Source organism: Triplophysa rosa, linkage group LG14, assembly GCF_024868665.1.
Source record: "Triplophysa rosa linkage group LG14, Trosa_1v2, whole genome shotgun sequence".
In the NCBI taxonomy this organism is placed as follows: Eukaryota; Metazoa; Chordata; class Actinopteri; order Cypriniformes; family Nemacheilidae; genus Triplophysa; species Triplophysa rosa.
The window spans coordinates 2,711,673-2,738,925 of record NC_079903.1 but is presented as its reverse complement, the minus strand read 5'-3'; the positions used below and the strand labels follow the sequence as shown (position 1 = coordinate 2,738,925).

The 27,253-nt window shown below is 40.4% G+C and overlaps 1 protein-coding gene across 1 annotated transcript in view; it reads left to right on the top strand.

Moving 5' to 3' along the window:
- The window catches only part of LOC130564422 (tyrosine-protein kinase receptor UFO), a 112,450-nt gene that overhangs the window by 43,039 nt on the left and 42,158 nt on the right, over nucleotides 1-27,253 (top strand). The window contains exons 5-14 of the mRNA XM_057350500.1: nucleotides 7,986-8,125; nucleotides 8,303-8,447; nucleotides 8,539-8,559; nucleotides 9,012-9,141; nucleotides 12,629-12,720; nucleotides 15,032-15,127; nucleotides 16,446-16,523; nucleotides 16,606-16,698; nucleotides 16,896-17,017; nucleotides 21,899-22,008. Coding sequence (XP_057206483.1) covers nucleotides 7,986-8,125; nucleotides 8,303-8,447; nucleotides 8,539-8,559; nucleotides 9,012-9,141; nucleotides 12,629-12,720; nucleotides 15,032-15,127; nucleotides 16,446-16,523; nucleotides 16,606-16,698; nucleotides 16,896-17,017; nucleotides 21,899-22,008 — 1,027 coding nt within the window. The remainder of the gene's footprint in view (nucleotides 1-7,985; nucleotides 8,126-8,302; nucleotides 8,448-8,538; nucleotides 8,560-9,011; nucleotides 9,142-12,628; nucleotides 12,721-15,031; nucleotides 15,128-16,445; nucleotides 16,524-16,605; nucleotides 16,699-16,895; nucleotides 17,018-21,898; nucleotides 22,009-27,253) is intronic.

The window sequence follows — 27,253 nt, the reverse complement described above, 5'->3', positions numbered from 1 at the left end:
TCATCGTCACTCCGGGGGCTGGCTCGTGGAACTCCTTCAACGCCTTGGCCTGGTGTACTTGCAGGATGGCCATGGCGTGGAGGGAGAAGGCAGCCTGGCCCCCGGCAGCGTAAGCCTTCGACACCAGAGATGCCGAAAACTTACACGCCTTGGATGGGAGTCTAGGCCGACCCCTCCAGGTGGCGGCCGTCTGCGGGCACAGGTGTACCGCGATGGCCCGTTCCACCTGGGGGATGTCGACATAGCCCCTTGGCTGCCCCACCATCGAGGGAAGTGAGGATGACAGAGCTGGTCTGACGGAAACGCGCCGAAAAGGGGGCGTTCCACGTCTTACTGAGCTCCTCATGCACCTCCGGGAAAAACGGGACCGAGGTTGGACGCAGCTTGGAGTCGCGTCCAGACCCAAGGTACCACGTATCCAGCCGCGAGCGTTGGGGAGGGGCGGTGCACTGCAGCCCAATGCTCGCAGCAGCCCGGGAGAGCATGGTTGACATCTCGATGTCCGCCTCATCCTGGGCTCGACCCCCGAGGGAGGGAGCTCCGAGGAATCGTCGGGATCGGATGCCAATAAGTCGCCCTCCGATGCTGCAAGCGACATCTCATCGTCGTCACGTACTTCCGAGTACGTGGTGGAGGAACAGTCTCCTGGGGGAAGATCAGACGAGTGAGATGGGGCACGAGCGGTCCGCGAGCCTGTGGCTGACGGGTTGCCGCTCACGGAGCTACCCTTATCACCCCCGCCGCTCGCCGTCAGGGACGGCAGGGCCGTAGCCACTGCGGTCCTAGGACGGGAAGCTGACGAAGTGGCGGCTGCTTCCAAAAAGAAAACAGCTACCCGTGACCGCAACATCTGAATAGTCATCCGCCCGCAGTGCGGGCATGACGTATCCACAAATGCTGCCTCAGCGTGCCGGAGACCCAAACACCTGAGACAAACATCGTGTCCCTCCCTCTCCTCAATGAGCGCGTTGCACCCACTAGAACAGCGGGACATGCCGCGCTGGAGAAATTGCCCTTTTAGAAATAAAAAAGGAAAAAACTCGAACACCTCCGGAACTGCCGAGACGCACAGGGGAGAGTCGCTGCAGGAAGGGACAGTCCGCTGCACCACGTCATGCCGATTCCAGCAGAAATAGATCAGTAGAGACCATAGAATGATCATAAGATCAAAGGCTCCGAAGAACAGAAGGTGAATGAATGAGCACGCCAGCTTCCTTTTATACCCGGATGTCCAGGGCGGAGTCTGGCATGCAAATTTAATTCGCCAATTTCATTGGCCTTTAACAAATAGTCAGAAGACGATTGGTTCTCAAGAGCGAACCCCATCTGTCGGTTCGACACAATGTCGAGAGACCGACAGAAAGGGAACCAGTGTTGGGCAAGTTACTCTGGAAATGTTATTAAATTACTGATTACTCCTTTTAAAAGTAATCAAGTTACTGGTCTGATTACTTTATTACAAAGTAATTAGTTACACTACTCATTACATTACTACCCCCCACCCCTCAAAAACACAAAATAACCTCTTTAGCCTTCTCAAGACTAAACTTTATTGGGAAGTGCATACTCTACTCTATCTCGTCTTTAATTATTTTAATACATTCTTTCTGCTTATTCCATACTAAAGCCTGTCATAAATAATAATAATAATTAAACTCTGTAACATTTTAACTTAAAAAAAAATGTAATATGTTTACTAGTATTTCTAAACCTGCATACTCCGTAATGTAAAAAGTCTCTCCGTTTCTTATAACTTGTATATCTTAACTAGTGCTTCTGCATATTTCTATTATGATTTCTTCGTCATTTAACAAATATAACAGCGTTAGAGCAGCAAAAACTAGTCTGACAAATGTAGGGTCTGGTCGGATCAAAGGTTACCATTTGGGATCGTAAAACACAACAAGCTTCAACCAGGCACCAACGAGTCTGGTCCAACTGCCCTATCTAAACACCTTCATCACTGACCAGGACAGATTCCAATAATCTACCCTGGACTTCAAAAGAGGTTCTTGGGGGGGGACAGGGCTGTTCACCAAAGTGAGAAAAGCCATGTGGCAACCAGGGACTGAGAGCCTCAAATTCTTCCAAAAGAATGTCTCTTTCTCTTTCCTTAGCCACAAAAGACTGGTTTAAAGTTTATATACAACCACCCCACAGTGTATGCTTGTCCCCATATTATTCTCCTTCACCTATAACCTCAAAGGCATTTGTGCTTAGTGGTATTCTGTGTATATTTACATTCTTGTACAAACTACAGGTCAATGTAATTATAATCCTTTCATGTTTCATATCTGAAGGTTTTCCTCTTCATTTCTTAGAATATGGTGTATAGCACAGTAATGTATTTTATACCATACTCATTTTATTTTACTCTAAGACTATTCCTGCTCCAAACTCCCAGGCGACCATAAATGCAAATGAGTTAGTGTGCCGGACAAAGAAACATGTTTTCGCGCCCAAAAGCATCTCATCACATTGGATCGCCCACCTTGGAGGGGCGTGACGCTCCCAGGGTTAAAACATCTGTGCACGGAGGAAACAGTGCTCGCTCATGTGTGTTCGCGCTCTCTCGTGTTCGTGCACCCTCGAGACCTGTCTCTCTCCTCGGAGACAGCTTCTTCCGGGCAGTTTGCTTCGGCCAAGTTCGTTCTACCTTTGTCAGGCTCTAAGAAAGAATCCGACGGACTCACCCGCTTGCTTTGAACTCATCAGGACTCTGAAACCTTTTTGCACGTGCACCAGAACATGTCCCAGCACAACCAGGAAGCCAATGCAAGCATCTGATCTATTTCTAAATAGCTGCACTTAAGCTTTGCCCCTTTTAAATAAGGAGATTGTCCTTGATGGTTTATGCAGATGCGAATAGCTGATTTAATACTGCCACTCTTTGCTTTGTCTATTTCTTTCATTCTTTACTGCTTTTACGTTGTATGTTTGTTTGTTATTGTTTGGTCTTTGTTAGTTAGTTGGTTTTATTTCCCCTTTAGTGTAGTAAATAAAACCGCATTTGTATCCATGCTCGAATTCCATGCTCGAATCGTTTCCGTGTTTACTTATCACATATCATTGTCACTTAAACTGCTTGATTTCGTTAAGATTTCTGAAGTGGTACTGTACTACAGTAAGAATATTGTTTTTCCAAGGCCAGTAAAGTAATATTTCTTAGAGTTGATATACGATCTGCTGATCACTCGCTGGGCGAGTACATTTTGTCTGTCGCTATTATTAATTCTGCTGCATCAGGTAAAGTGTATAAAATAGTTAATGGTTAATCACCATTAATTATACGTATGTTACTGTGGTTAAACTCATAGTTTCCCCGAAATACACTACACAAAATATGACATGTTGCTAATAGCAGCCTGGCACTCTACAGTAGAAATTGATTCATTGCTCTCCGTGCCTGGTGACATTACTTTCTCCAGAAGTTTAACCGTGCTTTACTGCACTTTCAGGTTGTTTTACGCGGGAGAGAGGGTTTTGCTTACCTCCACATGACCGACAACGCACAACAATGTTCTTGCCTTTGACAGAAGTAAACTCAAAATAACGATTGTTATTGTTTCCAGCTACAGAATGCATACGTTTCTCTCTCCATGCTTAGTTTGTTTTCGCTGGTAGTACCAAAGTTTGTTTTGTGATAGGGAGATGTGGGTCTGTAATTATCACAAACTGCTCTGAGGCTTGACAGGTTGAGGATCTAAATGCAGCTTTATTGAAAGGAGAACCGGTACAAACAGGCAATAAGTTCAAGGCAGGCAGAAAACAATCAGAAACGGGGTCACAGGCAATGGTCGAGGCAGCAAAGGTTCATACAAGACAGCAGTACAGTCCAAGGTCCAAACACAATATACAAACAAGGAAACCACTCAGAAATTCAATGTGACATAAACAAGACTTTACCATGATAGAAACAACAAACCAGGCTTATGTAGACTGAAGTAATCAGGTTAACTAGACACAGGTGAATGTAGTCATAGATAATGAGTCCAGCAATGGATTATGGGAAATTTAGTGTGAGATGGCAGTCCACGTGATGAGAGGAGTGCCCTCTAGTGGATTTGAGAGGGCACTGCAGCTGGTGACTGACAGTAATAAAGCATAAAGGCTAACATCGATCATGAGAGGCACCTCAGCCAATCATATCCGGTGTCTAGTCTCCTTGCCTGCGGCGATAGCATTGGCCGTTACAAGTTTTTAGCTTAAGGTGGCAGGCTTTCCATGGAGTGGCTTTGGTAGTACTTTCCAGTTTGATGACGTCGCGGGTGCGACAGGCAGGCATCCAAACTTTGAAAAAGTTATTTCGCTTTCTACAATTTAAATGATAAAACGATACAACGGCAACAATGTAACGCAGCTGTAACGTATAGTTACCTGGGCTTGGAACTATAATCTAATTACTATTTTAGGAATTATAACGCCTTAAATTACTCCGTTACCAAAAAAGTAATCAAACTACAGTAACATGTTACTGCCCAACGCTGGAAATAACAGTAGTTAACGTCAAGTGTTAAGAGCTGGAAAGAGCGCCAAAAACTGCAGCTGCGCAGTCAGTCAGTGTTACATTAATGGACGTAACGGGAGAGAGAGTATATCTTTTCTAGTCTATATTTCCATATTGTAATACCACTGTTTTTGGTATTTTTATATAAATTATTTGTTATAGAGCAGATACTGAATTTTTTAATGGGTTATGTTGTCTCACTTATTTTTTATGTTTTTTTAATGAAATATCTCGCTTGACCGTGTGATCATCTCACCATATTATTTACTGCCATGCGAGCCACAGGAGGCTCGCAAGCCACCCAATGAGTAACAATGCTCTAGATGCTGCATACAAAATTTTGTGCAAATCAGACAAACCATCTAGGAAGAGTTCGAAACAGTAGTTTTTATTTTATTTTACTGTAAATGGCAAAAAAAAGACAATAAATGATGTCATATAGTGCAACTGATTCGTCACGAGCCAAGGATTCAGAGGGGATTTTTGTTTCTAGGATGTACGGTTCAAAAGTTATAGGCAAAAATATATGTGGAAGTTTGGACTGTTGGTGGCACTATGGAGTTTGGGTTAGAGACTGTACCATAAGGTAAATTATAGATTTAAGATTATCATTAATAATCTAATAGCATTTGAAATTTTGTAGTGAAGACGTGTCAAGTCGCTGCGTCCTTCTTTATCCAGCTCTATCATCTCAGCTCTTGTCAGGTCGCCGCTTCAACAATCTCCGCTCTACCATCAGGTCTGGACATGAACTGCATCCTGCTCGCTGTGGTAACCTTGGAACAATGAGACAAGACTGGCTGAGAGTAGAGTACTGTTCTGAACTCTTTGATGCAACAAGTACATCAGTTGTTGTTGGAAGTGTTCCTGGTTCCGGTTGATCTAACTAATACAGCCTAAACCCTCAGAGGATTTATATTATGGAAGTGTAGTGTATGCAAGATTAAAAAGATGCGTCTTTAGTCTAGATTTAAACTGACAGAGTGTGTCTGCCTCCCGGACAGTGCAGGGAAGACTGTTCCAAAGTTTAGGCACTAGATAGGAAAAGTATCTTCCACCTGCACTTGATTTTGAAATTCTAGGTATTACCAACTGACAGGACGCCTGAGATCGTAATGCACGTGAAGGACTGTAATACAAAAGGAGTTCATTCAAGTACTGAGGAGCTAAACCATGTAGGGCTTTATAGGTAATAAGAAAGATTTTAAAGTTTTAAAACAATTTACCATGTACAGTTTTATGGGCTGCCATAGACTTGGCAGCACAAGAATACACGGTCTGACACAATAGGTATTTAAGCCACTTCGTGACTTGACCCCTAATAATAATAGAAAATACATATAAATATAGCTGCAAGCAGCAATTGGGGGGTAAAGCCCAACAAGGACACAAATGCCTCGTTTCCACTGAGCAGTACGGTTCAGTACAGTACAGTATGGTACACTTCGTTACGGGTAACCATTTATCAGGCTTGCGTTTCCACTGGAACTAGGCTTGGTGTACGCCGGAAAGTAGCAATCGACGTCATTCTCACGCAACAAAGCAATCTGTAATGACAATGGCGCTTCCTGTGTTGTCGTTCCCCCAAAGAGTATAGATACCAAGAGGTGCAACTTTGAGAGAAAACAGCGCGGCTGCCATTTTGGGGTGAAAATGCTTGATATATGACAAGGTTTCTAGCGAGCCAAGGCTTTTGTCGTCATGTATTATCATCATTCAGGTTGAATTTCAGCTTTAATGTTTTATTTTTTAAACAAAGCAGCTGATATTGCCATCGCCACAGCAGAAAGCAGAGTCGCTTTCACCCAAAAATGGCGGAAACGCAGGGTGCAGGTGTCACAATGGAATGTTCTATTGAGTTTCGCCTCTTGGTATCTATACTCTTTGGTTCCCCTTGTAGCACGCACAAGTGATGATTCTCTGTAAACCAATCAGCGTTCTGCAGTGAGAATAGCTCCACCCATTAGGTTCCGGTACTATTGGTACTACTGTGCTAGGTACCCTTACGAAAGGGTCCCAAAAAGTGGTACGGTACGGTTCGCTATTTGGGTACCATTCACAGTGGAAACTGAAAAAATTGCGCGTAGTGAACCGTACTGAACTGTACCACTCAGTGGAAACGAGGCAAAAGGGGAACATACAGTATGTAGACATTTCTGATGCAGAGTTTTTTTTTAAAGAAACCTTGAAGCAAATTAAAATGATAGCTTAAAGGACTTAAAATGATTGTTCACCCAAAAATGATAATCATGTAATCATTTACTCCCCCCACCCCCTCCCTTTGTTATTTCGAACCTGTATGATTTTACTATGTAAGATATTTTGAAGAAAGCTGGTCACCGAACAGCGGTGACGCACATTTACGTCTATCATATGGACTCAAAACCAATGCAAGTGAATAAGTGCCAGTTACCAACCATCTTCAAAATATCTGCTGTTGTTTTTTGCAGAAGAAAGAAAGTTAAACAGGTATAAAATGACAAGAGGGTGAGTAAATGTTGTGAAATTTTGGACTGTTGGATTGAGTTAGAGATTCCAAATTTGCTCTGGGTAATGTTGGGACTGTCCTCTATCTGTGTGCAAAATGTCATAACTATTTCGCCTGCTAACTATCTTAGCATTCATTCATTTGCGTTTGCTGTGAATGGATTTGAAATGATCCAGCGCTGTCTCAAGTAATCCACGGATAAATTAAGGGTTTCCAGAGCTCCTCCGCGGTTAGTTTTGTTTTAAACGTCTCATATATCAAATCGTTCATCCTCAAATCTGTCACTGCAAACAGTGACTTGTAATGATGCATTCACGTTGTGTGCAAACTTGTCAATGACGACCTGGATTGTGCGGGTCCGCGACAGTTCACTATCACACACAGCCTGAGCTGGTGGCAGGCTTGCGTTCTACTCGTCTTTTCACATGATATAACAACTAGAAGTAATTCCAAATTTGCAGATCTTGTCAAAAATGCTCGCGCTGTCTCGAAATCTGGTTGCTAAATGCATCTGGACTAATGCGACTGCATTAGTAATATATTTACCCACATAAAAAAAAATACTTCAGTATACTATAGTATTCACTCAGAAACTATATTAAAAATCGAGATACTACAGTGTTTTTGAACCATAAAGGAGAATAATCCATACAAATAGGGTATAATGTACAACTATGGTAAAAAATCAGCATCTTACCTGTACATTTTCTTTTTTCTTTTTTTGTAGGTCTACTTAAATTTAAGTACTTTTTAACAATATTTTCACTAGCATATTTACTTCGATTTACTAAAGCAATAATAATATAGTAATTTATTTTTCATGTGGGTGTGTTTCATGTTGATGCCTATACATACAGTACATCAGTACTTAATGAGACAAGAAAATGCATTGAGTGATTGGCCAAATTACATTATTGGTTAAATTATTTATTTTTATTTTCAAGTCACCCTGTTCAAAGTGGAATGCTAATCCATGTTGTTTTGTTGTAGTTCCAGATTCAGCTCCAGCGAATGTGACAGCTGTGGTGAATGGAACAGAGGTTCAATTGAGATGGTCTGAACCTTCTGGAAAAATGAATGGCCAACTGCAGGGTTACAAGATGGAGTACATCTCACCCAATATGGAACAGGTTAACACAAACAAGTCATCACGGGTCCCTTTAACATCTTGACTAGTCTAGTATGTCTAGTGTAGTTTCTAGTATGGCACATCCAGGCATACTGTACATGTTTTTTGAATAACCTGAATTTCATTCTAAGCAATGTTGCTGTTTGTGCCTAACCAGACTGCATATTTGTATTTTCAGGTTGTCGTAGACATGGGTTTGAACAATGAACTGTTTGTAAATCTCTCAGCCCCCCTATCAAACATTTCCTTCAGATTATGTGCATACACGACCGTGGGGCAGGGACCCTGGACGCCCCTTCAAACCATCACGCTCATTCCCGCAGGTGAGACAACAAAGTACATCAGAGGATTTGACAATAAACACATCTAAACTACTCAAGCATCCTAATATTGTCTTTCCTGTATTTTTTCTAGAAATGCCACTTCACTCAAGAGGTGAGTCAGTTAAACAAAACTTAGTTCAGTTTTTTCTGTCATTTCGTTCCCACAACTAAAGGAAACATGACCTTCAAGATGTTGAAATGGTATTTTCCTTGTACTTGCCTTGTTTATTATACTTAAAAGAAAAGAGGAGAGGACATTATCTGCAGTAACCCATTTGTAAAAAAGGACATTTGCACTAAGGTTAGGCTTTTTATGAGCTATTTCAACCAATGACCAGCTGTACAAAACAAAACACACAGAGACACACTCATTTTGTGTTGATACAATATTTCTGAGAGCTACAGTACTGGGTGAAATTTTATGAGAACATGCCTAGATTACATTTTGGCCCAAATTCCTAATGCATCATATAATTTTTTCTTGAAAAGATTTGTCCCCTTGTAATCTTTAAAATTAATGTAAATAGATGTACTTTGTAATTTCTCTCTTCTCTCTGTATAAAGAGCTCTCCAGTCCTACAGCATTCTCCTGGCATTGGTGGTATGTGGTGATGGCCATTGCTGCCGCTATTGCTCTAGCTGTGCTCCTGGCTGTGTATGTGACAAAGCTAAGGCGGAAGGAGACGCGTTTTGGGTGGGTATGAAGACTTGGCTCTAAGGCCACGTTCACACTGTCAATTTTTACGATTGACAAACGTATTTACCTACATAAGTGAGGATTTAAATTGTTGTGGTTATTTCTAATGCTATGAAGAATCACTCTCAAAACTGTGGGTTCCATTTGCAAAAGATAGAATTTAATATTAAAGATACAAAGCCGAGTTGTCTGCAGAACAACTGAAGAGCCTTTCAAACCCATGCGTATATACAGTTCCCCTGGATGTTGTCACCTCCCATATGTTACTTTTAGCACGCCTGTCACCTGACTGGTGTTGTTTGTGCATTCTCTCCATCTGTCAGCCTAAGCATTTTAGCTACACAGGTCTCTGTACCATATTTGAATGTTTACCAGTGCATTAATTTAGACCTTGCAATGCATTGCAGAACTTGTAGATGTCACAGTTCTATGGATATCTGTAGGTTGTGCTGGTCTTCACATTACGAACAAGAGACTCGTAGAATAACATCAGGAGAATAGCTTCAGCGGACTGAAACTAGCAAAATACACTCGCAATGATTCTTATTTGTCCCCAATCTGAGAGCTACAATACTGGGTGAAATTTTATGAGAACATGCCTAGATTACATTTCGGCCCAAATTCCTAATGCATCATTTTTTTTTCTTGAAAAGATTTGTCCCCTTGTAATCTTTAAAATCGATGTAAATAGATGTACTTCGTAATTTCTCTCTTCTCTCTGTATAAATTTCTATCTGCCTGGAGACGGGTGTACGATAGGGCCCTTTATCCAAACACATTCTCATTCTAGAGCATTTAACTGCTCAAAATGGTATGTCTCTGATCGTGAGGTATAATAATGTGTTTCAGCTAGAGGTGGGCAGAATGGCCAAAAATCTATGTCACGGAATGAGTAATTTTATTTCACAGTATTGATATATTTCATGAAACAATCTCCCATTAAAATTCTATATTTTATACCTCGTTTTTCTTAGATTGATTTAAATAATTTATTTATTACAGTTCATTTAAATGCTCACCATAGTTATGTAGTTAATGTTGTTAATGTAGGCAAGTTATGAAAATGTACTAATATACTAAAGATATCAAATGTATTATTTATTCATATTTATCTTCTGGCTATATCATATGTACACTGCGTTCCAAATTATTATGCAAATTGGATTTAAGTGTCGTAAACATTTAATTTTATATTGTTCAATTAAACTTATGGATGGTATTGTGTCTCAGTGCTCTTTGGATCACTGAAATCAATCTCAGACACCTGTGATAAGTAGTTTGCCAGGTGAGCCCAATTAAAGGAAAACTACTTAAGAAGGACGTTCCACATTATTAAGCAGGCCACAGGTTTCAAGCAATATGGGAAAGAAAAAGGATCTGTCTGCTGCCGAAAAGCGTCAAATAGTGCAATGTCTTGGACAAGGTATGAAAACATTAGATATTTCACGAAAACTTAAGCGAGATCATCGTACTGTGAAGAGATTTGTGGCTGATTCAGAGCACAGAAGGGTTCGTGCAGATAAAGGCAGAATGAGGAAGGTTTCTTCCAGACAAATTCATCGGATTAAGAGAGCAGCTGCAAAAATGCCATTGCAAAGCAGCAAACAGGTATTTGAAGCTGCTGGTGCCTCGGGAGTCCCGAAAACCTCAAGGTGTAGGATCCTCCAGATGCTTGCAGTTGTGCATAAACCTACTATTCGGCCACCCCTAACCAATGCTCACAAGCAGAAACGGTTGCAGTGGGCCCACACATACATGAAGACTAATTTTCAAACAGTCTTGTTTACTGATGAGTGCCGTGCAACCCTGGATGGTCCAGATGGATGGAGTAGTGGATGGTTGGTGGATGGCCACCATGTCCCAACAACGCTGCGACGTCAGCAAGGAGGTGGCGGAGTCATGTTTTGGGCTGGAATCATGGGGAGACAGCTGGTGGGCCCCTTTAGGGTCCCTGAAGGTGTGAAAATGAACTCTGCAAGGTATGTAGAGTTTCTGACTGAGCACTTTCTTCCATGGTACAAAAAGAAGAACCATGCCTTCCGTAGCAAAATCATCTTCATGCATGACAATGCACCATCTCATGCTGCAAAGAATACCTCTGTGTCATTGGCTGCTATGGGCATAAAAGGAGAGAAACTCATGGTGTGGCCACCATCCTCCCCTGACCTCAACCCTATTGAGAACCTTTGGAGCATCCTCAAGCGAAAGATCTATGATGGTGGGAGGCAGTTAGCATCAAAACAGCAGCTCTGGGAGGCTATTCTGACATCCTGCAAAGAAATTCAATCAGAAACTATCCAAAAACTCACAAGTTCAATGGATGCAAGAATTGTGAAGGTGATATCAAAGAAGGGGTCCTATGTTAACATGTAACTTGCCCTGTTAGGATGTTTTTGATTGAAATAGCTTTTGATTTCAGTAAATATGACCTCCTAATGCTGCAAATTCAACAAATGACCATTTTCAGTTTTTTACAACCTATGAAATGTTTTCAAACTCTGTTGTGCATAATAATTTGGAACAGTGCATTTTGAGTTTTTCATTTTTTAAATAAATACTGTTGTCAGTGGGAGGTTTGTTCAATAAAATTCCAAATGTACCCTAACTGTTGATTACTTGAAAATTATACTGACTGTCATTTGCATCGACAAATTAGGAAAACCAGAGAAAGATATCATTTGCATAATAATTTGGAACCCAGTGTATACAGTAGGAAGATAGACAACATGTATAACAATAAAGTATGAATATGCACAGAGTACAGTATATGACTAGTGTTATAAACTGGTGTTCATGGGGTCTGTACTGTAGGTCTTTATTGCTCTTCACTCTCTATTAGATGCACAATTTTAGTATGTTGCGACTCTCTGTCTTTAGGTTTGTTTATTCTCGGGCTTGTTTTTGCACTGCAAGTCTCTGGTGACTCCTCACGCGTCTCCCAAAACTGGAGGTAGAAGCGCGTCACATCAAAGCGCTCACGTGCTCGCGAGCATCATCGTGCATTTCAACGCAAGTTTCACCTTGGCTCGCCTGAAGTTAAATTTTATAAAACTATTAACAGCTTTTCAAAACAACCTGACTTCTGAAATACGTGTTGAGAATGAGCTTTTTTAAATGCTGGCGCAGATCCCTGCACGAGCACTGCGGGTGAGAGAAGCGCCGGACTGGAGTGGATCACTAAACTACAGACTGAAAGAAGGTCAAAAGAATGTTTGATACGTTAATTTGTTACGAGTGGATTAATTCATTCGTTTTTTTCAGAATAGCGCCTAATTTGCAGAGCCCCGAGTTAACCACACCTACTTATTTCAATTTCGCTGAATACACGGAATAGAAAAATCTCTTACGGTTGACATTTTATTCCGCGGTAACGGAATATTCCATCATTCCGCCCAGCCCTAGTTTCACAGCAGTGATAAACAAATGCACAGAAATACAAAACAATATAAAATGTGTGTGTAATTATCTATATTTGTGTGTACAGTGAGGCATTTGAACCCATGATGGAAAGTGGTGAACTGGTTGTTCGATATCGAGCTCGTCGCACATACAGCCGACGCACAACTGAAGCAACACGTGAGTTAAAAAAAATGTCCAGTAACATACCAAACAGACTGCTGTGAGTTCACAGAAACATTTTACTTGCTTGTACATGTAGCTGTAACCAGATCAGTAACACTTGTCAAACAACCCATAGCAACTTTTTACAAGGTTTGCCACACTGCACTGTGTTAATGTTCCTCAGGCTTTCTAGTTCTTGGCAGATACGTTTTAAGAAGTATATTTCAGCTATACATTTTATTTGTTTAGTCTAAAAATGCTTGGTTGTTTGATCACATGTGAACAAAGTCAACTGCCTTTGTCATAATAGGTAAAAGTGGATATAAACATAACTGTAAACTAAAATAAATAAACAATACTAATTCAATTAATACACTTAAAGAAAAGATTGACTGAATAAGAGTGTTAGAGTGTTGTTTTGTTGATTCTTATACACCATATACACACTGTGTGTGCAAACTAAAGCCCTAAAAATATATATACCACTAGCATAACTTTCCTGAAATGGTTCTTTTGCTGCTTTGGAAGCACCGTTTAATAGAACGCAAAAGTATAAAAAGTAAAAAAGTATAGATTTAGAGTAAATGTTTTCTATATGGCAACACAGGTGTATTTACTGTTGCTTGGCTGATGTTTGATGGAGAATAATGTGTGGCATCACATTTCACCACAGAACAGGTCATTGAGGTCTGACAGGGGCAGTTTAAAACTGGTTTGCTTTAGAAAGAAAGAGAAATACCAAGGGGGAAAAAATCTGAAAAAAAACAAGTGAAAATTTGAGTTCATTTGTAATCTGACAGACAGATAACCACCACACACATCTTGTGAAACCCGCTGGTGGAGATGCTTGTAGTAATGATCATGGACTCAGCTGAAGAGGTTAATCCTTAGTCAACTCATAGCAGCCACACACACTACATACAGAAATGTCTTACTTTGCTATATTATTGTTCTTTACAAGAACAAATTGCAAGTATGAAACACACATGGTCACATGCCAATTTTCTCTCATGCTAGAAAAAACAACATACAGTGTAACGTATAAACCTCTAAGGAGAACTGTAAAAAAATTCAGTGGCATCAGATTGTTCCTTACATTTACAAAACGTAATGTAAAAAACTTTCGTTCTAATTCCTACCACATGTGTGTCTCTATTTGTATTTTGCTGTTTAACTATTTAAGACAATTCCTTTATTGAGAATCGCTCCAGACCCTTCAGATTTCCAGCTCCATGTTGGTGCTTCTCCTCTTCAGTTCTTTCCACTCATTTTCTATAGGGTTCAGGTCTGGAAAGTGGCCATGGCAGAAGCTTAGTTGTTTGTTCAGTGACCCATTTTCGTTTTGATTTTGCCGTTTGCTTTCAGGTCATTGTCAAAGAGTAAATCACCCCTGCAATCTACCAAGAGCAGTGCAAATTAGCGTAGGGTTTAAGGTTTTTGAGGCATTAAATAATGGAGCAAATACAGCATTTGATGAGTGCAAATGTTAGTAAATAACGTTGCGCAGTAGCAGACCGTAATTTGAACTTGGGCCCTTTGACAATAACCCAGCCCATGACACAGGGTCTCAAACAAGTGACAGAGACTCCACCTCCCACACAAAACCAACACCATCTAAAATACAAAACCTACATCACAGTTTAAGCCAACACATCATGACAGTGCTGACAGCAATGCAAACTTGTGACACAAACCACTGAACAGAGCCGATCCTTCCTATATGCAGACTACGCAAGTTGAGGTGAAAGTGACCTATTTGTCAGATATGGTGACCCATACCCAAAATGTGACCTCTGCATTTAACCCATCCAAAGAGTAGTGAACACACGCACAGCAAGTCGTGAACACACGTACACCCGGAGCAGTGGGCAGCTATCACTGCAATGCCCAGGGACCCTTGTCAAGTAGGGCCTTGCTCAAGGGCACCACAGTCGTTACCCGCCTGCACAGAGAATCGAACCGGCAACCTTCTGGTCACGAGTTCGGCTCTCTAACCATTAGGCCACGACTGCCCCTTAGTTGTGTAGGGCCCAATTCATTCATTTAATTGCTCGGACATCAGTGTGTGGCAGGTAATGACGCGTGATGTGCTGATGCATCTTTACATATAGCCATGGCCATGGTAACAACATGTTAAAAAAAAAGAGTGTAATGTGACTGACTTGGACATGTTTTCATAAGATTGGCCTATCAAGTCTATGTCATTGGAAAGGCAGAGCTTCTTTTTAAAACAACACATTTCTTCTCTCACATTTCTTTATTGAAAAGGCTCTCATAAAGGCTATGAAAATTATGCTAATCTTTAGATTGCTCATCTTATTCTCAGTAAACACTCTGGGGATCAGCGATGAACTCAAACAAAAGCTTCAGGATGTGATGGTGGACAGACATAAACTAATGCTGGGAAAAACACTGGGAGAAGGTGAGCATTAGAAAACTGCTGGAGCCTGCTTCACGTGCAAACTTCCTCTGTTGACTCTTCTCACAATTGTGACCCTGCCTGTGAAAACGTAGCTAAATTATTATTTTTTGATTGTAACAAAGTTCAAGGGAACAGGAAGGAGGCGGGAACCGGCGAACATTTAAACAATAAACTTTAATCAAAAATAAACAAACAATAACACGGAAGTAAAAGGCCGGCAGCCACCTCACGGTCGACTGCCGGCCACACAAACATAAATAAAACTTAACATTTCCGGGCCCGGTCCTCTCTCGTCGGCAGTCCCGTCACTCGTCCTCTTATGCTCCCTAGATCCCCGTGAGGCATGCGGGACCGGTGCGCATAAAGCTGATACTCATTATCACTCACGCCACCGGCCCCGCCTTCCTGCCCCACGGCTCTCGTCCCACCTTCCTCGCTACATACCCCCATCGCCCCTCACAGGCCGGGGGGTACCACCGCGCCTGTGCTTACTCCCCCCCGGGGGGCCCCCCCTTGAGAGCCCCAGCGCCTGGGGGTACGCACCGACGAGACGAGAGAACGGAGCCGGGAGCACCCCGAGCGACAGGGACGAGAGAGGGGAGAGAGGAAAAAAAAATAGTCCGGTTCCCCGACACGCCGTCGCTCGGTCCTCAGCCAGCCGAGAGGCTGTTCCTCGCGGTGCTGTGCTGTGGTGCTGGACGTTTGGTGGACGGCCCGATCCTCCTCCGCCTCCTGGTGGCCGGCGATGGCTCCTGGCTGAGGGCAGCCGGCATTCCCGCGCTCCCTCCATGGCCGCCATCCCACCTCGTCCCAGGAGCACGGCCGCGGGCTCTCCGTCCCCACCGAATCCCATCGTTCCAGCACCACGATCTTGGGCAGCCGCTGGCGGACGCCTTCGTCCGCGCTGCCCGAACTCCTCAGCACCGAGAGGCCGCTCGGCGGCGAGGGCTCTTCGACAGCATGTCCCTCCTTCCTCCCGGGTTTCGGCACCAATGTAACAAAGTTCAATGTAGGGAAGGAAGGAGGCGGGAACCGGCGAACATTTAAACAATAAACTTCCTGCCCCACGGCTCTCGTCCGGCCTTCCTCGCTACATTGATATTTAGTGTTTTTTACATAATATGAAGAACATCCTGAGAAATATAACCTTGATATACAGTATTTCATATTGACTGAGTTAGGCCTTGTCAAAGATTGAAATCATAGTGAAATTAATGTGACATTTTTATGCTCGTCATCTCAAAATTTGATTTTGAGACTTTAGCCTGGTTTTCACAAACTAGGTCACAGTTGGTTGTAAATGCGTGTTTGTGCACAGGTGAGTTTGGCTCTGTTATGGAGGGATTACTCACTCAGGAAGATTCAGTGCTGAAAGTGGCTGTGAAGACCATGAAAAGTAAGTCAACGACATCACCACTGAAAATACATGCACTCATTCTCATCAGCGTGACCTCTTCTTCTCGCTGTTTCTCGATCAGTTGCTATCTGTACTCGCACTGAAATGGAGGACTTTCTGAGAGAGGCAGCGTGCATGAAAGAATTTGACCATCAGAATGTCATGAGGCTTCTGGGTAAGAACTAAATCAATGCAATTCAATCTTTTTTGGTTACCAGTCATGGAAAATGGGATATCAATAAGCTGGACATTAAGTCAACACTTCAGGTTTTAGGAATTATGGGATTTTGACATGTTTATTTGATGTTTGACATGCTCACATTTATTTCTGATCATTACTGGTGGGCCACATACTGTAACTGTGTGTGGTAGGTGTGTGTCTGCAGACAGTGGAGAGTGAAGGATACCCATCTCCTGTGGTAATACTTCCCTACATGAAGCATGGAGATCTGCACAGCTACCTGCTCTACTCTAGACTTGGCGACTCACCTGTGGTGAGTACTTTTAAATCATGAAATTAACAGTTTTTATTTATTTCTGTTATACAGTATTTCATTGTGTATTATAACTGATCAAGGTGTAACTTTGACATTGGTGGGGACATACAGTCCTATTCATACCCTTTACCCTGGGGAAATACAAATTATTCAAACCCTAAGCAGGGCTGTACGTTACTTCGAGGTTTAAAGTTTCGTAGCACAGGCCAAACAGTTGTAGCACAAGTATACGTCTGTTATCGAGAGCAGGTCATCACAAAAATAGACAAGTGACTGAAAAAGGACATTAACATTATACAAATGGATAAAGTAGGGCTATATAATTTTTAGTTTTTAACAAATTAGTTTTTCCTTTTTAATTATTCTGAGTTCTGTATTTTCAATTCTTTACTATAAAGTAGTAAATACATTTGTCCAAAAAAATACTGTATAATATAGTATTCACTATAGTAAACGGCAGTATAATTATTGTGTATATTTGAACCTTACTATGGTAAATATTAAAGTATACTATAGTGTTTACTACAGTTTATAAATTTACTATAGTTTATAAGTTAATCATTTTATCATCTGGTTCAAATTAAGCAGACTTTTATTTTGGCGGGTCGTCGTGAAGACGTTTGAGTTTCAGTGTGTTTGACAGTAGCTTCACTCAAACAGTGAAATGCTCATAAAATAAACTTAGAACAACTCTGTGGATGAATAGCATGCCACACTATTACATTTTTTCATAGCATGTGTGACATATATGCACTCTACAGCCCTGCTAGCTAAATATGATCAAGGAAGCCTGTAAATACAAATCTGTATCATTATTCCTTTCGATCTGTTCTTGAAAAATGTTACAAAAATCTAACATTTCATTAGAGAATAAGAATTTTAATTAGGGGGATTGTCAAACTATTGGTCCAAGCAGGAGAACACACTCAGGAGTACCAGGGAACAGGGTTTAATGAACAATCCAAAGTGAAAAAACTGAAGACAGGTGAACAAAAACAGGCAAAATCCAAAGCACATAAATCCACACAAAAACAGGTAATCCAAATCGGGTATCGAATATCATAAGCGGAACTATCGAACAGGTATGCGAAACAAAGTCAGACTAACAACAACAACACTCGACAACTAACTGAACATAGGGCAGGGTATACAGTATAAAGAGTCCGTGAATGAGGTGCAGGTGCCTATGATCAGTAATCAGGGGAGTGATTGAACGAATGAAACGAATGACAGACACAATGAAACAGCACAGGACAGAGAACAAAGGGGCATTAAATAAGGGATCAAATCAAGAGGGGACAGGTGTGGGGCATGAACTAATAACGAGCACTAACGAGGAAACAAGAGGGCAGGAACAATGACGAGACCGGAGAGAGTATGGCAGGCCAAAAGGGCCAAAACGCCTCTCTCCACATCAAACAAGAGGTTCTGCCATGGCTCTGCCACAAGATCAAGAAAAGCAATACAAGATGGGGCAGAACCATGACATCTGGTTTAGATCTTTGTTGTTTTCATTTCAAAATGTAATTTTAAACGTGGGGTAAGCATACCCATCCCTGTGTGCAGCAAACTCATTTTTTAAATTAATCTTAAGAACCCATCCCGTTTAAAGTTCCAGCAGTGTCAGTTACTTTTCAAACACTCTATGGTCGGATACATTTTTAAAAAATGAGTTTTTGGTGTCATAACCCTAATTATTGAGGTTACATGGGTCAAAAACATCAAGAATACAATAGATCCGTTTTTTTTTCTTTCTTATGGTGATGCCAGTGAAAATATGGCATGACAAGTACAACACTTTACCAGTGGCCCAACTGGGCCTGCAGAAAAAAAATATAACACTAGATTATTAGCAAATCACTAACATGATTTAAATCACGATTTATAAACACGAAATAATCAATTGTCAGATTCCACTATGTGACCATTATTTGAACAAGTAACCTGCAGACCAGTGGCAGTTGGCGTATAGAGGGCGATAGGGTGCACCCCTCCCTGCACCACACACACAAAATAACATTAAAATACTTCTGTAACACTTCAGTATAGGGGGTTATTCTCACTATTAACTAATTGTTATTAGCATGCCTCTTATTGGCATATTGGCTGTTTATTAGTACTTATAAAGCACATATTCTGCATGACCATACTCTACATCCCTAATCCTACCCAATACCTAAACCTAATATCTACCTTACTAACTATTAATAAGCAACAAATTGTTGCTTATTAAAAAAAGTAAAAATAAAAGTCATAGTTAATGGTTTGTTAATAGCAAGATAATTGCCCCCTATACTGAAGTGTGACCAATGCTTCATAACAATTGATATTTATATGATATAATATGATAGAAAATCATCTGTGTGAAATATGTCCAAAACCTAGCTCTGGGGCAATCAAGAAATTTCCCACAGGAGTCAGAACTATGTACCAATTTAGCCAATTACTGATTCAAGAATTGGACATGTTTAAAGACATGACATAACATTTAGCCAATTAGCGTCCTCAAATCTAATCCACGAAGGGCAAATCTTGAGCTTTGAACCCAGGTTTCTGGTGTTCTAGATGTGAGAGATAACACAGTGAGCTTTCCCAAGGTAAGTAAACCCAATTGCAGAAGATCAGATAGACAGGAGGCTTGAGTGATCCAGAATCAATCTTTACTTAAAAAGTAAAGCGAAGTACAAAATAATATGGAAAGCCATGCTTCCAAAAACAGAGTAACAAAAAGTAGACACGAGTGTCTAAAAACCATAACATAAACGAGACTTAACTTGAGAAAACCAACAGCTAGGATCACAGGAAGAATGGCTCAAGACTGAACACAGAGTCAGAGAACAAACAGACTAATAAAGGGTGAGACACAGGTGTGTACAATCAACATGGAATCAGGTGATGAGATGTGACAGCAGCGACCCCTGCAGTCATGGAGGGACCAGAACTGTAATGAGCATCATCTGGTGATGCCTGACAGGATGCTCCCGAAGGTTCCCCCTGCTGGCCGGGGTGAAACAAAGTCCTTGGCAGAAATAGAATCATTATACTAAGCAGCTGCAATACGCTTCTGGACTACGGTTATAGTGTCTTTATAATGTTTTTAATCCTGTTTGGTGCTTGAAAGCCACAGTCACAGTTTCATTTTTTAAAATGAACCAACTTTACCTTTTGTGTTCCAGTGAACAAAGAAAATGTAACCCCAGTTCCCTAAAAAGGGAACAAGACATTGGGTTTCCATAGTTACACTTTGGGAAACGCCTCTGCGTGACTGCATCTGAAGCATGTGTATCAAACAGTCCAATAATGTGATAATACGTCACGGGATGACGTTATGGACCTGAATTCACACGTATGTAAGGGTGATGAGATGATGAGCCAGGTGTATTGGGAGTAGGGAAGCACATAGTTTTTGACCGTATTGGGTCGTGCTTCAGGAGGTTAACAGGCTTTTTTATATTATGTGGAACCAAATGGAAAAATAGCCAGTACCTACAAGGTATGGAATTTGTGGACTTTTTCGGTGAAAAATAAACAAACTAAATGATACCACAGGATGCAATTTAAAGCAATGTTTATTTACTGAAGCGCAATAAAGAGACTATGGCATTTAAATCCGATTGCCAAGACTTTAATGTTTACGCGTCAAATATTGCTCACTTCTATTACCAATACCAGCAGCAAAAAGAAAGTTGTGGTATTACAGACATAATAAAAGTAATACAAATACCAAGGGTAGAATAAAAAAAAACACAATTACAACAAATAGAAGTTCGATCGATTTATGAAAGCATCCCCATTTCTTCTCCCCAACTTTTCACAGTACTGTTACTGTAGCTTTGCAGGTACGTTTCTTCAAGCATCTCGGAGGCATTGCCACAGTTTTTTTGGATTTAGTTTGTCTCCGTTTTTCCTTTCTTCGTGTAATAATAGATAGACTTGATGATGGCTTGACCAGATCTCAGTGTAGAGCCGCAGCTGTTGTGAAATTCCTTGTGCATACCAAAATCTGGATTATTACAAATGATGGCAAAAGGAGTGCTCAAAAATGTAAACTGATACACACTACAACAGAAACTGGCTTAAAACCGTTTTATTAGGGTGAAAATACGTATGTGCCTAAGACTTTTGAACATTACTCTATTTATCTCCCCACCCAAATGATTTGATCGTGGCTACAGCCTTGAAGGAATTTAGGAATACCATAAGGTGAGGGTGACATGGTCAATTCTACTTGTTGATCAAGTTTAACATATCATTCAAGTTTGACTTCAGTTAACATGAAGGAATAAAAGAACACTGGCAAAGGGGAAAATAGCGAGTGAAACACAAATATAGGTCCAGATAGTCAGCCTAGTGGCGACATTACATTAATGGATCATTTCACATGAATTTTGTGTATCAAAATACTGTATTTGTATTTTTTTTCACACAGTATTTTGTATTTTAATTTGAAACATTTTAACTGAGGTATGTTGTAATTTTATTTTAAATACATTTTCATTCATCCCCATCTCTGCCCTAAACACAATTTATATCCTCTGGTAGGGTCAATGATTTCTTGTTACTAACAGCTCTTTCAAGATCTAACTGACGAGCAGTTTTTTAGATGCACATCCTCATGGTCACAGTGAAACTCCAATGTAATCATAAATTAAGTTCCTCCAAAAAACACCTTGCCACGAGAACATGCTGTACTGCAAAAATGTTGTGCCTGCTGCTCTACAATGTTTGTTAGTGTCATTGTACATGTGGTGTGTTTACGGAAAGAGGAAAGACAAAAACATTCACAGACAAATGTCACATTAGATTGCGTGTTATACTGTAATTTGCTACAGGTGCTACATTTTTCTCATATTTTCTATGTTTTTTGTCTTTATGTAGTTTCTGCCTTCTCAGATGCTGGTGAAGTTTATGACAGATATCGCCAGAGGTATGGAGTACCTAAGTGGCAAAAACTTCATTCACAGAGACCTGGCAGCTCGAAACTGCATGTGAGTTCACCTTTTTTAAATATAATTCATATCAAACACATAAATACAGTCAGTTTAAACCCTATTCGCATGGGATTAGTATTATCTGGGACCTCGTGTGATTTAGAAATTACCTACCCACATCTGTATTTCATGTGGCGCATTCACACGGGATAAGTGAAGCATGTGATTTTACTCAAATTTACGGATTTATTTCCCGGATATGATGGCAGGGCTTTGCGTATAGTTTCTATACCCTATAGTTGTATGTTGTTTAATAATATATGACCGTACCTGTCAGCATTTGAGACCCGCGATCATGAACCGGACAGATCACCGCGATCGCGTGTCTCACATGTTACGAGAGTTTCCATGAGAAATATCAAACAATTGAGACTCCCGGCCAAAACGACAGTGTTGGCAGGTATGGATTAGGGATGTGCTCTACGACTAATTTGACAGTCGTTTAAACGAAAGCTTTGTAACCGTGTAGTCGACTAGTCTAAAACTAAGAATGGCCCAGAAGGCGGTCCAAATGTAATACATTTTAAAGACTAAAGAATGTAGGCTATTAATCAAACTGTTCATATCCAATATTTAATGTAGCTAAAACAGGCATATGTGTTCCACTTTCCTTAAGTTATGATCATTAATATTTCTGCATTTGCTGATGAGCCAACCCTGACTGGATCGTTTTAGCGGCTGCAAGAAGTGATGCGATGTGCATTTGTTTGCTATGGCTGGTCTGTGCCTGGCAGTGGCGGAGCTAGAGTTTTATATATGGGGTGGCCAGGGGGTGGCCAAGGCTACTTCAGGGGTCCACAGGCCATGACAGAAAATGTGTGTTTAACCCTGACCTGGCATCAAATTATAAAAAAGTAAATCCTAGGATTGCTGATAAGAGGTACAAGTGATAATTTACTTCTAAATGTATGTAGATGAAATAAACAATAAAATATAAATAATGAAAATGTTGAAAACATAGCTTAACCCTGATAACTTGTTTAATTTAAACAGAAACAAAGCAGCACCAGAGGTGTCTTTAAACTGATGTAGATCAGAGCAGCGTATCTGATAAAACAAACTCATTCCCATAGGACTGCAAGATTTTAAAAAAATCATTGATGCTGATTATTGCCCTTGATATTGTCATCTTGATTATTACTTTCAGATATTAGGATACATGAACACTTCTCACACGCTACAAAACAAGCCGAGAAGCGTTTATGAATTATTGTATTTTGATTCTCTAAGGAACATAAAAAGCAGTTACTCAAACGGGAAATATGTAGAAAACAAACAAAAAACATCCAACATCACTAAAACATTCAATGGCTTCAGGTAATACAGTAAAGAGTCTGACTAATGAATCTCTTTCATACATCATATCTGTATGCGGTTAATGATAAACGTTTTGAGCGTGACGCACTTCAGCACAGCTCTTCTTCACCGGTGAATCATTTAAACGCCTGATTGGTCAGAATATTCATACCCTGAACTTGATTGGCTGTAATGCTCAAAGCTGTAGCAGAGCAAAGAAGCTGTCATCCACATTCGTTCATTTTCACCTAAATCTTGTTTAGATTGCAACTGTCATAGCTAGTTTTTTATTATGCATGGATAATTTTCCTCTTTTGTCTTGAATTTGGAGAGCAGATTTGTTCACCTTGTTGTAATTTTTTCCAAAGCCTCTGTTAATTTCCGACCCTGATGTAAACAATGTATGTTATGTTGGGAACCGATTTACTATCTTTTAGTGGAGCCTAACATAAACATACACAATGAAAAGTTGTTTAGGAATCCTAAAGCCAAGGCTAAAGAGGGAAACTTATTTCTTCCTTCTAAAGTTTGTATGAAGTACACCTGCTTAGAATGTTAAAAGAAATAGATCTCTCCTAACACTGTTTATATTTATCTAAGGTTAGAAAACACTGGGAAAACTTTACATTTACGCAACATTTAAAAGTGTAACGTTAGAAAGTAGGTAACATTAAATAACTCTATAATGGTAGGGTTCAACAAAAAAGCGTACTTGGCTGGGTCGGACTTCAATGGCTAGCAATCAAGCGGGTACTTTTGAATATTCCATTTGTTTAACAAATTACAGTGGTCCATTTGCTTCTTTTCTCTCTTTCGTCAGTCTTTAAAAATAAATCTCAGATTTCGCACTGTACAATCCATCGCACAATTTTTTCCGTTCTCATTCTCAGCTACTAGACTCGCTTGAATTTCGTGTGCGGTGACGTCACGTGCAAACATGGGCCCCAAACGTCAAAATAAAAGCGTTGTTCAACGAAAGGTGAAATCAGATGTCAATCAACATAAGTAGCGAATCAAATTTTGGGGTGGCACCCAGGGTTTTGGACCCCGCTCTGGCTCCGCCACTGGTGCCTGGGCTTAAAGTATGTAGCCTATACAAAATCCATTTTATTTTCTCCTTTAAGTCGGTTTTTTTCGGACTCCAATTTGATTACTTTGATTTAATTGAACTTATATAAAATTTTAGTAAAAGTGCGTCTTACACTGAAGTGATGAAACTTAAAATATTTAACAATAATTAATTTGTCATGATTTCGAGGAGGAACAAGAAGTTTGGAGACTCAAATGCGGGAAAACGGTCTTTATTGAGCAAAATATGTCCACAGCAGATCACCAGAGTCACTAGCCAAAGGTACCTCGTGAGCCCGTGGGGAGAGAGCTCGACCCAGCGGTACTCACGGTAAGAAGCAGTATTAGAATCCGGACAGGAAACCTTGACTCTACCAGACACTCAGCAGAGAGCAGTCTCAACCCGCTGGAAGAATCCGGACGATAGATGTGATCCCTTGTGAGGAGGTGCCAGGAGGTGATGAGAGCAGAGGTCCGAGACGCCAGAGAACACTGAGGGGCACAGGAGTAGATGACAGAGAAGAAAACAAACAAAACTAGGACAAGATGACAAAGACTAGATAATAGTACTAGAACACTCTAGACTAGGGCAATCAGTACTGGCAATAACACGCAACAGTCTGACAAAGGACTGAAGAACAGAAGGAAATATAAAGGAAAGGAAATCAAAACCCAAACTAGAAACAGGAGGGGAGAGAACGAAGACAAAGAGCAAACCAGGTGAGAGTCATCAGGGAAACGAGGCAGAAGAGAAAAGAGATAAGACACTGATTAGTACCGGTGAGAAGACCTAAACGATAAAGAGGAGACAACAGGGTAACGAGGGGGCGGAGTTACACCAAACTCAAAGGGAAAAGCACATGGCAGGCTGTAACCCATACCATGTGCTCAAAAAGAGACAAAACATTGACATGAGTGAAAACAAAGACACACTAGACAGGAACCCTGACATAATTAAAGCTTAACAACGAATGTTTCATTATTAGTTTATTTAAATGATGTGGATTGAAAAAATAAATAATTTTAATTATGTCGCAATTTAAGTAGCCTACAAGTTATAATTAGGGTAGGCCTATAGCATATCAACAAGATAGCCTACATTACATAATGTTTTTATTATTTATAAAGAAGAGCAACATGTGTGTAAACAAAAAAAGTGAATAGAAAGCAATGGTCAAAAAGTACAGAACACATTTGATCTCGCGCAGAGCGAATGAAAAAGCCGCTAATAAAGCATACTGCCCAAATTAGCTAATTTATAGAACATACATAGGCTAAACACTTGAGTCCGCATGTGATTATGATGTTAATATTATTTTACATGTTCTTGTTGAGGAAATGCAAGCGGTATACTCGGATGAAAGTTGGCTCAATGTTTGTGAACAATAACTCCGTCTGAGGAATCTGCGCAAACTCTGCATGGGCACACACATAACAGTGCTAAGCGATCATGTTTATTCAAGTGCTTTTTTGTGATAAACATTATAATCAAAGAAATTTCAAAGTTCTGTGAATCTAGAAGCTGAGAAATTCTCATCTCAGTTTTATTGAGTGTGCTCAAGATGCATTCACCGCATTTACAGCTCATTCTGCCATCAAATAACGTACATCTGTCTTTCATGCATTTTAAATATGAACATATTGATAATTATTATTAAGTAGTTGTTAACATAACTGTATGTAGCTTTAGATCATTGTCTACTTTTTCGTTTTATGCCTGCATTCCGCGCTTCCGTTTGCATTTTGCGCGTCGCGCCAAAAAGAACATGATACAGTATGATAACGCATGGCTCAGTGAAATTATTGTTTTGCCACTTTGATATGACATAGACAAAACCTACCTGTTTTTCTCCTTCAAAACAGCCCCACAACTCATCTTTCAAGTGGTCATTTCTGAGCGTGCTGCAATTGGCACAATGGAAACGCATGCTAGATCTGACCTAAAATTAAAACATTTCGTTCCTGATAAACTTTTAAAGACTATTAATAATTATTTCATCAAACATATTGTTTTAGTAAGTGATTTAAACGTTTTTTAAACGAAACATTAAAATGGAAGTCATTTAAATTATAACATTTTGTGTAATTTTTTCGCGTAATCGACTGCTGTTTTCAATGTCGACTAGTAGGAGCTTACTGTTTAAACGATTAGTCGATTAGTCTCGCACATCCCTAGTATGGATATGACCCGAAATGATTCGCAAGCCTCCATTATTCGCAACCGGTGGATAAAATCTTGAAAAATGATATATGAGCCGGACAATTCACAGAGATGCCGATTTGCACGGGACTAATATTATCACAGGACCTCGGTGTTCATCAAAATGTGGTAGGTAATTTGCGGGGGAATTTTTACTTTACAAATTACAGACATGGCTAATTCGCACTGGATTAAGAACACAGACAACGTCTGCAATTATTACAAATGACTAGAGGTCCCCAGGTAATACTAATCCAGTGCGAATAGGGCTTTAACCATACTGTATAACCCCTAATAGGGCTTAGATCAGGACCTTTCAACTAGGGCCATTTGTTTCAAATCATTACAAAATGAAACACTGATTTTGTTAAGGAGCTGTTTATATATGACAACGTTTTCAACTAAAAACAGATTTTTTATGCTTTTGGGTGTTCGTTTACATGCAACAGTGTTTTGGGGAACTGAATGGATAATCGATTCAATTCACAACTCAATTCAGTAACTTTTAAAGGACTTGACTTGCCTTAATGTACTGTATAGCTGTATTGTGACAAATTACAACAACAAAAAATATACTGAAATGCAGAGACCTGGGCCTCAAAAATAGCTTCAAAACTGACTGCAAGTAAATCACCTTGCTACTGTTGAGTTAGTCCCTCAATGTCTGTATAATGCATG